This window comes from Pristis pectinata, chromosome 9 (assembly GCF_009764475.1).
Source record: "Pristis pectinata isolate sPriPec2 chromosome 9, sPriPec2.1.pri, whole genome shotgun sequence".
In the NCBI taxonomy this organism is placed as follows: domain Eukaryota; kingdom Metazoa; phylum Chordata; class Chondrichthyes; order Rhinopristiformes; family Pristidae; genus Pristis; species Pristis pectinata.
Window position 1 is genome coordinate 88,377,191 of NC_067413.1, and position 13,852 is coordinate 88,391,042.

General features: G+C 39.2%; 1 protein-coding gene across 6 annotated transcripts in view; it reads right to left on the reverse strand.

Annotated features, from left to right (window-relative positions):
- Positions 1-5,306: 5,306 nt before the first annotated feature.
- The window catches only part of sybu (syntabulin (syntaxin-interacting)), a 78,520-nt gene continuing 69,974 nt past the window's right edge, over positions 5,307-13,852 (reverse strand). For 4 of the 6 annotated variants that reach the window (XM_052022704.1, XM_052022709.1, XM_052022707.1 and 1 more), the window contains 2 exons: positions 12,905-13,057; positions 5,307-7,491 (listed from right to left, as the gene is read on the reverse strand). In XM_052022704.1, the coding sequence (XP_051878664.1) occupies positions 6,303-7,491; positions 12,905-13,057 (1,342 nt within the window). In that variant the 3' untranslated portion in view covers positions 5,307-6,302. The remainder of the gene's footprint in view (positions 7,492-12,904; positions 13,058-13,852) is intronic. The other 2 variants (XM_052022705.1, XM_052022706.1) reach the window with 2 other exon arrangements.

The following is a 13,852-nucleotide window of genomic DNA, read 5'->3' on the forward strand; positions in this document are numbered from 1 at the left end:
TAGATTACACCCTTAATCTGTTAATGGAACTTTGTTTTTCTGTTAAGGGAACATAATTATGAAGAGACATAGATACTTTAATCCTTTTAACATCCATATCATTCTGGTCAAGCTACTCTACACTCCTTCTTTCAAGGTCAATGTATCCTTCCTCAGAACCGAAGCAGTACTCTAAATGCCATTTAATTAGAACATTAAACAACAAGAACATAATTTCCTCCTTTTTTCTATTCCCTTGAGTTATTTAATGAAGCTCGTTTTTTTAAAGGAATCTCTTTGGTTCTTCTGAGGAGCAATCATTCCTCTATCTGGATGAGGTGTTGTGCTAAGCCTGAGAGGGTTCCCTACCATCCAAGTGGCCTCCCTCCTATTCGTGGCAAATTCTGCCTTAATTGAGGATATGAAGCAAACTTTTTTATTTCACATGTGTAGGCATGATAAATTTGTGTGTGTGTCAGCGTTGAAGAACGATATTTATAGTGCTGAAGAGGTCACCTTGACATATCTGGTGATATTATAATATTTTCTCTAGCTTTAGTCCAATATAAGTGGGTTCTCTCTCCCAGCCTGTATCACACTCCAGCACATCGACACCTCTCTCTTAGATATGCTGCTGCCCTCCATGCACTCTTCAGCCTCTCCTTCATGGTGGCTAAATGTGTGTTGCTGTTCCCTGGCTGCCATGTAGAGCATGTGTCTTTAAACACTGATGCCCTTCTCTGATGTCAGCGCAGTGAAGACGCAGCAGCTTGTGGTGAACTGTGAGTGCTCCAGTTCGGATCCACAGTGGTCACAAATCAACACATCTTTCTGGGTGGAAACAACACTTGCTCTCAGGCAGTTTCACAATCATTTTGGGGAATGTATGAAAACATGTTTTAGCATAGAAAAAAGGATGTAATGCCTTTTCTGGATAATTGAGCAACCTGCCCCATGGTTCAGTGCTGCAGTTTCTAACTAACATGAATAATCTGGATTCTAAAACAGTGAGAAATAGGCAAATTTGCTGGTAATACCAAACTGAGGGCATGTGGGATCAAAGATGTCACCTCAGGATCTATGAATTATAGCAAATTAAATTTAGTGGATGTAAAGTATTTCATTGACCCAGGAACTACATATATGATGGCTTAAGGCAGGAAGTAGGGAGTCCTGGTATGTGGCTGTTGTCAGACAAAGTGTGATGGACAGTGGTGTTCCACAGGACTCAGCATATTAACAACTTGGATGTGGGTGTAAAAGGCAAAATTTCAAAATCTGCAAAGGTATCAGATAGCTGTCATAATGGGCAATCAAATGGTAGATGAAATTAAGTGCAAAGTACTGTAAAGTAATACATCTTGGCGGAAAGGACAAGGAGAGAATGATGCATTTCTAAAGGGTGTGTAGGACCAAATGGACCCAGATACATATAAATGTATACATTTTTGGAGGTGGCAGTCAAGTTGAGAATAAGTTAGTAAAACAAGTGGAATCTTAGTTACATAAAAGAGGCACGGAAAACAAAAGCAGGAATGTTCTTTTAATCTGGTTGGCACATAATAGGGCTGATAATTCTGGTTGCCATACTTTTGAAAGGATGTAAAGTTGTAGCGACAATGAATGCGAGATTTACCAGAATTATTCGAGGGATCGATGTTAGACTGGAAAAGCTGGGGTGGTTGCCCTTGAAGCAAAGAAGGTTGTGGCGAGATTTGCTAATGGTCTGCAGGATCCTTGGAGCAAAAAACTGCAGATGATGGAAATCTCAACGAAAGCAAAAAATGGCAGAAGTGTTCAGCAAGTCAGGCATCTGGGGAGAGAGAAACTCGTTCAATGTTTCAGGTCAATGATCCTTCATCAGAACTGGAAGAGTGAGAAACAAGCTCGTTTTGTGCTGCAGAGCAGATGAGGGATGGAGAAAACAGAGAATGATGTGTTGGGTTCTAGACCAATGTTGTCAAGGAAACCATGACTTTAAGTAACAGCAGTTAGTGATATGAGACAACAAAGACAAAAGAATAAATTGCAACTGAAACAACCAACAAACACAAAAAAAGGGCTTGTTACTGGAAGTCATTGAATTCAGTGTCGAGTAGCAAGTGTTGCAACACGCCCAGACAGAAGATGAGGTGCTGTACCTTGCACATACGTTGGGCATCATCGGATCAATGTAAGAGCCCCAATGCAGAAAGGTCAGAGTGCGATTATGAATTAAAGTGACAGGACATGGAAACCCTGTGTAACTCTTGTAGTCTGAATGGAGGTTTCCGGCAAAGCTGCCACCCAATTTGTTTTATTTAAACTAGTGTTTGTTTTCTGTCTGCAACTGCTGATATTTGAGGTATTGGTTAAGAGGGATTTAGACAGATACATAAACAGGGATACAGACCAGGTGCAGGCTGATGAGATTAGTTAAATTGGCATCATGGCCAGCACAGAAATGGAGGGCCGAAGGGCCTATTCCTGTGCTGTACTGTTCTCTGTTACAATGACAACTTTGGTTTGCAACCTGCCGGAGAATTCCTCTGTTGTCTCCATCCCTCCCGATGCCTGCAGTTTAAAATACGCTTGTCATTTTTCAAGTTCTGTTGAAAGCTCATTGGCCTGAAACACTGGTTTCTTCTGTCCATGGAAGATGCCTGACCTGAGTGCTTCTGACATTTTCTATGTATAAGATCACGATGGTTCTGGACAGGGGTAAATAGAGAGCTGCTCCCACAAGCAGGAGGTTGGGACACGAATCTAATGACTAAAGATTATCTGGATCTCGCTACCTATAAGGTTGTTGGAAACAAAATCAAGGTTTTCATATGGACTTGAATAGGGTAGGAGGAAAAGTGAATTCAAGGCTCTGAGAAATGTGGAGGGAAATAGAATGGACCACAGTGCTATAAAGAGCCAGCTGGACTCAATGCGCCAAATTGCCTCCCAATGCTATGATTATTTGACTTTGAGTTAATGCAAGTAGCTTGGGACATTAAATTTCAAGCTATGATGGTTCATGAATGATGTCAGATATTTAATATTTTTATGTACTTACAAAAGTTCTTAATTTATATTTTAATATTTTCTCAACATAGTTTAATATTTTTTGCTGGGTCGGTTCTATTTTCTCCCTCATCAATTTTCAGGTCACCCTTTGCTACATTCCAAAAGCACCTTCAGCCTTAATTCTCTTTTGCAATTATTTCATGTATATTAGTAAATACATGAAATACAGTAAATAAGATTATTGAGCTGCAGATACAAAAAGGCACATGGGATTGGAGACCTTGCATAAAATAGGACAGGGTTGGATATTAAAGATTCCAGATGTTATTCAGGAAACACAGGTAAATATGAACTGCACAGTGGTGCAGCCAGTAGAATGGCTGCCTCACAGATCCAACAATCCAGGTTCGTTCCTGATCTCCCATACTTTCTGGGTTGATTTGCACGTTCTCCCTCTCACTGCATGGGTTTCCTCCCACAACCCAAAGGTGAGCGGGTTGTTAGATTAATCTGCCACTGTAAATCACCCTCAGTGTAGGTAGGTGATAAAATTGATGGGAATGCGGTGAGATTACTAGAGAATTCTAGCGGGGGAGTAGGATTGCTCTGTAAAGTGGCATAGACCCGAGGGCCAAATGGGCAGCGTTGTGGGGAACTATGGAAGGAAAAGGGATGGAATGGCAGTATGAAGGAGAATCTTGAAGTGCCTGAGGGAGAGGTGTCCTTGGATTGAGGGATAAATCCATATGGCTATAGATGCCAATACTCTTCTGGGTGCATTCTGTGGTTCACTATTTTATTTATCTTATAAATTATTTTAGAGAAATTATTTAGATGTTTAACGGGGTAGCTGTGGAAGGAGCATTTATGAATTTTCAAAGGTTAATTCAAAATTGTGCTGGACGTGATTGGCTGCTTAATGTGCCCACCCACCACGTATTTGCCTTTTCTGGCATGTGGAGGGTTGAGCTGACTCTCCGCACCAATGCTGTATCATACAAGTACTGTACTACTGGCCAAGAAACCAAAGTTGTCCCTGTTTTTTGGCCAATACTAATCCTTATCATCACAATGCTGTTTTGGGGATTTTTTGCTGTGCACATATTAGCTGTCACTGTACATTACAACAATAACCACTCTTCTAAAGTACTTGGAGACACAAGAGACTGCAGATGCTGGAACCTGGAGCAACCCCTCCTCCTCACCTCTTTATACTGGCTACCTACCCTCTACTCTTTCAGCCCAGGTGAAGGGGCTTGACCCTAAATGCCGACTGTCCATTTCCCTCCACAGATGCTGCCTGACCCACTGACTTCCTCCAGGAGCTCATTTATTGCTTCTAAAGTACTTCATAGGGTGTAAAGTACTTTGGGCAATCCTGAAGTCACAGAAGTCATTAAAAGGTAGAAATCTTCCTTCAGGTGATGCATTATTTTGCAGTTTGTAAAGCAATCTGAAAAAGCACAATATGTCTCCAAGTTTTCTTTCAGAAAAGTCTGCAACTATATTACAAGATATAATTGGTTTGCATGTCATGATTATATCTATTGTTTATGGACGATCGATTAAATTTTGTAAACATACTTACAGCTTGAAATCATTAACATTTGTGTTCACCATAAAATTTGCTACTATGTAATTAATTAATATATTTTGATTAAGGAATTATTATTGGTTAAGAAGTAAGGGGCAACACCCTTGCTGTTCTTCAGACTGGAGCCATTGGATCTTTTATGGCTCTCCAGAGGGAAGACAAGGCTTCAACTTAAAATCTCATCCAAAGGGGACCACCTTCATGGTGCAGAACCCTCTCAATACTGCGCTGAAGTGTTAACCTACACTGTGCTCCTGTGTTTGGAATGAGGCTTGAACCTGTAACCTGCATTAGGAGAAAATACTTGGATGGTGTAAAGAAAATTCAAAGATCAAGATTTTCGTACATTTAAAATATCCCCAGATACCTCTAATTATATGCTATAAAAATATACTGCAATGTATGGTTGCAAATTAACAATGATATCCTTAAGTATCAATTCCAAACACTTACAAGCTAACCAGACTTAGGAATACTACAGTACTAATCTTAATTAATTTATTAATGTTTACAGCCATGAATTGATACTAATTGCTAAACTCCGTTAAATACCTTTGAGTAGCCACTGTGGGAGATGGAAAAATCTGGGGCTGTTGCAGGATGTGAGAGTTCTCTTCAATGTTTGAGATTGAGATAAATTATGCAGCAGAGTACAAGTTTTTATTTGTAAATTTGACCATAAGCATTTGATAGGGACAACAGATTTCTGATATTAATAAGGATAACATTTAGACAAAAATGGTTTTAAAACTATATTTGGACACAAGGCAAGATAAAAGTTTAGAGGAGACACGAGAGACAAAAGTTCGGGTGACTTTTTGGCATGCGTTAATTTAATAAATTTATATCCTTTAATATAGAAACATCTTAAGTACAACGAAGAAAAGTTATTCCGCAATATTGCACATGGCTCGAAAACAACACATACATAATAAAAATGCTATTTTGTAAGTAGCAAATACAGAGAAGCATTTTGTTCACTACTTTTTAAAGCATGTCCATGGACTGTACATAGCCACACTCAGAACAGGTCACTGTCACATAAACTGCTCCAACTAGTTGATGCTTGTCTTGATGCAACACAACAGTTACAAGGGTCCGGAACACACTGACAGCAAAAGGCCAAGAAGTTTTGGTTGCACTCCATATTATCATAAACATAAAAATACAGCATAGCCATTAAACTGCAGCTCCTTAAACAGCGACAATATATACAGCTGAATCATAGCAAAAACTAAAGATGTTTGAGCCGATCGTGGAGCCAGCTGTCTTAGAAGGATGAATACTTCTGTTCAAACCTTGAAGGCAGCTTTCACTATTGAGAATTAACCTGTGCTTAAAATCGTACTTTAGTTATTGTAATAGTGTTTAAAATTGAATTCCAGCTTGTACACTTAAAAAGACTCCACTTTCCCATGCTTTTTGTGAAATATAACCTCTACAAAGTATTTTGCTACATTGCTCAGCAGTGGGTCAGCTTTGGCCACTTCCGTTTCTTTCTCTCCTTCATTCAATAGAAACATTCACATTTATAAATTAACCATTCTTCAAAAGCCACTTGCAACACTGTAAACTCACATCACCCGAAGTCAATATATCTATACTTATCAGCAGTGCAAATTAAATCTCACTGATGTGACGAAACACATCTAGCCACACACGAACACAACTCAGTAAGCTAATTCCAGTATTTTTTCAAGTGTCCTAAACTAAAATTTAAGTGCAATTAGTGGATTCATTTTTTTAAATGAGGGGGAAAACATTGTGTGTGCTGCATGCGCAAAGAGTGCAAGGCCACCAAACAGCACCCACGCAGCAGAGCCCCGATATTGTACAGTGCCCCTGATCCTCCTCTGCGTGTGGAAAATATCCATGCCAAGGTGGGCACTACAGGTGCAGCTACTGCCAACAAATCAACAATAAAATGCTTGCTCCAATAACTTCTCTGACACACTGGCTGATCCTCTGAGACACTAAATTCATTACTATCTGTTTGATCAAAGGCAGATGTAAAAGTAGGCTCCATCATACTAGGTTGGTATTGTGCTTGTTCATTGCAGGTGTGTGCCTGAGGGCTCTTGAAATGGTTAACAGATTCTAATCTAGATACCAGAATTGTGGTATTAGGATTGTTTGGAGTTAAATCCATCAAAGTATCAGTGGCTTTTGTTTCAAACTCTGATGCACATACTGCTTGGCCAATATCTGACACCCAGGTTGAAGATATTGGGCTGATTGGGCTATTATGTTGTGATTTTAGAATATGCAGAATGAGGCTCTGTACATCTGGACTATATGGTACTACATCAGTCTGAATAGCCTGTTCCCTGACGAGCCTATTATCATTCGTCATAAAGATAATACTTGGAGGAGAAATCTCAAAGGCTGCACTGTTGGCAAGGATTGCCTGCATTTCATTGGCTTGTGCCCAATTACCATCTCCGGAGCTACTATCAGTGGGTTTTGACTTCAGTAATTGGTCAAAGAGATCGGTTCTGCTTGCCATATCATCATTGGCAAGCAGACCACTATCAGCCATTTCTTCAACAGCTTGGTCTTCAAGGCCCATGGCGTCAGCCATTTTTGTGTAGGTTGTGCTACGGGCCAATGATTTCACAGGTGATGGACACATACAGTCCAATGATGAATCATCCCTTGAAGCACCATTCTGAGCCAACTCCATGCTCTGTAGCAAAGACTCAAGTTTTTTGTTTTGGATATTAATGTCAACAAAATATTTTTGAACCCCTTTATCCTTCTCTACCAAACTGTTCTTCATGGTGTCAATCACCTCACGGAGTTGTTTAATCTCCTTCCGAGCTTCCTTCAGTGCAAGCTGAGCTTCAACTCGGTGGCACTCTTCTTCAATCCAGTCTTCCCGCATGCGAGCAAGCTGGGATTTGAGATCTGCAACTTCAGATTCCCTATTAGAAAAGGCAATGATGCACATAAGTAACCTTTGGAATAGTTACATTTTCAAAGTAACATAGGCACGTTCAAAAAGTCTGGAGATTTGGATTGTCTGTAGTTTGTTTCTTTGGCACTCCCAAATTTAAACAATCAGCTGACAAATAGGGCAATTAAAAATCTTAGTAATTTGCATAAAAACATTTTAAAATTAAACAATTTGAAGCCTGTTAGCAGGCAGCAGCAAGTCTGCTCACTGCACCATAATGAAATTCTTTGCTCTGACTTTTGCAGAAGATAATGCTGAGCTGTATCAATATTCTGTAGTTAAACTAATTTTATTATTTCTGAAGCCTAAACATAGAGCTTTACATAAAAATAATTAATTGGTAATTAGTTTATTATTGTCACATGTATCGAGATACAGTGAAAAGCCTTGCTTGCATTATTCAAATTACCTAAACCTGTTCAAGTGCAACATTTTTCTCTGTCTTCCTCACTGATCAACCGCATAGTACGACACTCAAGCTTATGTTGAAACCAAAATTTCTATTCATTTACTTTTTAAATTTTGTAGAAATGCTTCAACTAATTGAAATTTCACCAGCTTATAAGTAATAACATTTTGTGTACACTTTAGGTTTATTTTACCTACAAGATTATGTTATCTACAAATACATATATCCCAAGGCGTCAGTGGACCAAAAATCGGCTTTCTAATCTCCTCGCCCAAAGGCAAAGGTTAGTAGTTGGAGCTAGGTTACATAGATTTGCTGCAGTTCCACTGAATCGCAGAACAAGCTTGCAGGGTTAGATAATCTCCATTGTTCTTATTTCAAATTCCTACTGTAGCCAGCATCACGGGCCTAAAGTTCCAATAGCATTCTGTTTTGATTTCTCCAACAAATAATTTTATGGCATCTATATTTTTTGGATGTGGATTTACATTGGTGCACACAGTATTCCACTTGTGGACCAGCATTTCCAATACTCCAGCCCAGTGAATACTATTGCCAGTACAAGCATATAAAACTTAACTGATTTGTTTGGCACACATTTGTGTACTACTTTAATGTGAGTATTAACTTATTGCAAATGGATGGATAACTACTTCTGCTGAAACAGCAGATTGATTTCAGATACTGGTGATAATTCAAGTGTTGTGCAATGCAACTGGAATTGATTCTTTCAATGTTTTGTTTGCCAGAATCATTGTACCACTGATAAATATGTTAACTCTTCCTAAAAGTAAATCCTTCATACTGAGGGTAGAAAGTAGAGTGGCATAATGGGGAGATTCAATACCTCTGCACACTGCAGTGCAAGCTACATCCAACAATCCGCTTAACCGAAAAACAACAATTAGTCCAATGTGCAGAATGTAATCTGCCCACACTTCTGTACCACAGAAAAAAGTTTACATGATCTGTGGTGATAAACACCATGATGAAACCACTGCAAATGTTATGATGGAAGGCATGCAGTTCAGGATTTTCATGAAGCTGCATAAACAACGATATTGCCAAATTTAAGGTGAGCTCAATCAAAGCAGAGATCTCAGGCACACTGTTCTGATCCCAGTTACTAATAAAGGTGATTGAAGCTACATGGAATTTTAGGTAGCAATCAACTGCTTCCAGCTTGATACTCTTCACAGCTCCAGAGTTCCAGATTCAACACTGAACAAGCAATCTTCATTTTGTCTTAACTGGCAAGGTGGAGCTGGAGTCAAACACACGCCAAAACCATTCTTATGCTGAAGGTCTAAGAGGCTACCAGAACCATGGCAGGTCTTCATGTTCCTAGGTTTCACACCGCTACTATTTGGCTTGCAACATCTTCAATTGTCCATTGACTTGCAAACAAGTCAGAATAAGACCCAGGAACAAAGCAAGTGCAGAAAATCATCCAGTCTGGGCGAGTGACGCAAGGCAGTGTAGAGTTGATGGCCTTCCTGGTGAAAGGTCTATTTCCCACAAGCCAATTACATTCTAACACATGCCTCTGATCAAGCAAAGATCTGGCACTGTTAATCCTTAATAAAGAAAGGTACCTCATTATGTATCTATTTAATGTAACCCATAATATATAATAATAGTGGACAGGAAGTCCTGAAGAAGTGGTCCTGACCCAAAACGTTGACTGCCTGCTTTTCTCCACGGATGCTGCCTGGCCTGCTGAGTTCCTCCAGCATCATTGTGTTTTTCATCCCACTCAATAGTATTTTCTACTTTACTGTTTCCAACCAACTTGTACTGCCGTGTCTACAGGTGGAAGCCATGGGAAAAAGATCAGGAATGTGAGCAGGCATTTACATTTGAACCTGTTTTGGGGTGGGGGGGGGGACTTTAAACTTGTGTGTACTATATGTATATGCACATGTCCTTAAATGCATTGGTTGTGATCTTTCAAAATTCCCTAGATTCTGGAAAGGTCCCAGTGGGAACCACACAAAAAATGCCCTGATTCAAAAAAAAGTAGGAAGACAGAAAACAACAAACTCTAGGCCAGTTAGCCCAACATCTGTCATTGGGAAAACGCTGGGAAATCCATCTTTTAGGGAACAGTACCAGGATATTTCCAAAATCATTAGACTGCTCACAGAACCAACATGGCTTTATGAAAGAGGAATCATGTTTGACTAATTCATTGTAATTCATCTAGGATGTAACAAGCAGGGTGGATAAAGGGGTACCTGTAGATTTAATGTATTTGCATTTCCAAAATGCATTTGATAAGGTGCCACATAAAATATTACAGCACAAGAGCTCATGGAGCTGGTGTAATAGATGGATACATGTTTAACTAACAGAAAACAGAGTCAAAATAAAAGGATCACTTTCATGTGGGCAAGTTGTAACTTGTGGGGTGTCACAGGGGTCAGTGCAGTCAACATTAATGACTTACTTAGTCCCTCTATCTACGTAGTAGACCGATTTACTGAGAATTATTGTGATAGGTGTAAAGGCAAGTTTTGTGAAAGCCACAAAGAGCCTGCAAAGGAATATAGACAGGTTAAGAAGCAGATGAAAATTTGGCAGATGAAAAATAATAAAGGGAAATTGAGGTTAAGAACAAAAGGAAAGCAGGATTTTTTTTTTAAGTAGGAAGGGAGCATATAATGCTGATGTACAGAGAGACCCAGGTGTTGTCATACTTGAACCACAGAAAGTTAGCAATGAAGGCACAGCAAGTAATTAGAAAGGCAAATGGAAAGTTGACTTTTATTGCAAAAGTAGGGATCTCTTGTTGCGTTTGTACAGGATATTGGTGAGACCACACTTGGAGTACTGCTTATTGTTTTGGTCTCCTTATTTGAAGAGGTTTATATTTGCATTGTAGACAGTTCATAGGTTCACTCGATTAATTCCTGGCATGAAGGGATGGTCTTGTAAGGAATGGATTGAGCAGATCGTATGAGCCACAAACTTATTTAATGGCAGGGCAGACTTCAAGGGTGGGACCGCCTACTCTTGCACTTATTTCTCCCATTCTTAATGTGTTTGATCATTGCTGTGAGTGCTCATGCCCATGCGGCTCGCTCGCTTCCTACACTCTGCAATGTCCCCAAGGAAAACAGAGGGAAAGAACGGGGGAAGACTTTAATAAAAACACAAATTTATTCTGTGAATGCAGCCACATTTTTAAATATGGCCAAAAACACAAAATCAACCGTTTAGGGAAAAAGACAGAAGTGAAAATGAGAGAAGAGCAGGGGTTCCTCAAGCTTAAGCAAAAATAATTAAAGAGCAACATGTATGTGATGAAGTAACACAGCAATACAAATGCTTGCTATCAGCACTCAGAATTTTTAATTAGTGCTAGTGCTAATATAGGACTAAATGGAGAAAAAAAATCTGCAATAAAAGTGGAAAGACCATGTCATTAGGCAATTGCTTTGCCAAACTGGTCTGTTCTATCCATGGAAGTGAAGACACTCTGGTACATATGTCAACTCTCCTCCCATCCTCCCTTCAGCTGCACCATCTCTGGTCACTGACAGCACTTTGATAAGATTCTGGTTATACAGTGAACCCAGACTTGTAAAACTGCAAAATCAGTACTGACCTGGGTATGGGTCAGGTGTGGCTTTGTCTGGAAGCTCAGGGGTCTGGCAGAACTTTGCAAACGTAATCATTCTGCTCAAAGGCAGGGGAAGCCAACTGAAATCAGTGAAGTCAATAAAACAAAACCCTGCATCTTAAAAATTCTGGTAGGGAGCAGGAAGCAAAAATATAGAGAAATTCACTTGTGTAGTGCCATTATTTTCACTGCTATGAGAAAGAAAATTGTGTATTCCAGAGTAAATGCAATGGCAGTAGTTTCCAGGTCATTCTGTGTCACTCAGAAAACTCGATGCTGCACTTCCCTTCAGAAGCTGCAGCTGTGCAGGTGGTAAGTTTACAGCAACAGATACACATCCGAGTACATCGCTGGATATATGGCACTGTTTTTAAATCACAGCTGCATTAGTCGTCGGTCATTGTCACCGTAATCCTATTTCAATCATAAGACCCAGACCACATTACTCAAAGAGCCACTCTTAAGTTCTATTACAACTTCTGCAGTCTGCAGAACTTTGCAGAAGTCTCCAACATTGGAGATTGAAGACCCAAAATGAAATTTTTTCCTATTGACCACAGGTGCTAGCCTGGCGCTCCCACTGGTTTTGCTTTTGCTGGATAGTTTCTAGCTGCAGAAGGACACTGCAGTGTCACATGCATGGTTTGGGGACTTCAAGTGACAAGGTACAGATATGCACATATTCACAGACCATATCTGCAAAAGCATCTACAGGGACCCACGCTGCAGTCTCAATCTCCCTGAGCAGCAAAATCTCCGAGGCTAAGGTTTACCACAGCTGTCATCTCAAAGATTTGTGACCTTTTGCCGGCAGACCTAAGGTATTGCACCTGTGCCTAGACTGCTTTGTCAGTTGTTATCTTTGGAATAAGCATATTGTCATTGTTAAGATCATACACTTATAGTAATTTGATTAATGCTTCTATCAAATTTCCCAATAAAATGATACTGATTCATGCAACAACGAAGTATTTTAAGTTTTATTGAGTCATAAATTTTAAATAAGAATTTTTTTTGTACAATTTAAACATCAGTACGTAACCTCCTGTGTTGCATGAGTCGGTTTGACAAATCTGGATGCTTATGCTGTTCCTTTCTTTAAATTTTTCAAGTCTATTTTTGTTTTTAACGTTATTTAATTTTTTTTCACATTTGGCCACAATATGCTTAAGTCTGAAAACCAACAATGACCACAGGATGCCCACAGAATCTACTGTCAAATTTTCAAGTACTTTTCACACCTTATGCTCACCATAGGACTTTACTCAGGAAAGGATATGCAAATCTGACAGCAAAATCTAAGTTGGATGTAAACAACTTTTTAGTTGTTAGAATTAAAATAATTACCACCTCTCTTGAAGGTTGCTTTCAGAATCCTTTAGTTTTGTCCTCAGATGTCTAATGGTAACCTCCTTTTGCTGCAGTGGGGTCAAGTACTGCTCCGGGTTTGGGGGTTTAATGCCATGATTATCACTGCAAGAGGTGTATTTACCAGACCGCCTGGAAAATGCAGATAATGAGAGTAAAAGGAAAGAAAAGAGTGAGTTATTGAAGCCTAGGCGAACAGAACAACTGAGGGATTCTAAAGAGGAAATCTCACAGTCAGTGAACTAAATAAAAAGTAATTACTAATTGCAAAGAGTCCTTATATTCCCTTTTTCATGTCCATTTTTTATAATCTGTGTGATTGCCAGTGGTATTAGGGAAAATCTTTTGGTAAAATTTGAAACTTGTTATAATTTACAGTAATGAGCAGTAGTCTGCAATTCACAGTCATTCTCCAGTCCTGTTACATGTTGAACAACACGTGTTCACATGGTTAAGATTAGTATTCTGTTAGAGCCAAATGTTCCCATTGGTTTTAATGCAGGCAAAACTTCCCATTTGGTGTTTTATTCACCCAGAAGTTGAGTTTCGATTTATTTTGAACAATTTCCTCTGAAATTGACAGTGGAAAGAGAGGAAAAGGAAAAAAAAGAGAATAAAATGATTGCAAGGAAGACTCTGTGCACAGCAATTTTAAAAAGATACAAGCCACAGATTTCTATCGTAACCACATAAACGGTTCGACACAGCAAATTAAGTAAACTACTTCAGACAAGTAATGTTCAAAGATTAATCTGAAGTGACTTTCACAAACAGCTACGTCCATCATCAGCATCCTAACCTTGCATTACTTTATTCTAGGTTCCTTAAATTTAATTTTATCTTTTTGTATCAATCTATAAATGTACAAAACATCATATTTTCTGCTCTATAATCAACAAGAGCATTTTATCTTTATTTACACACTGG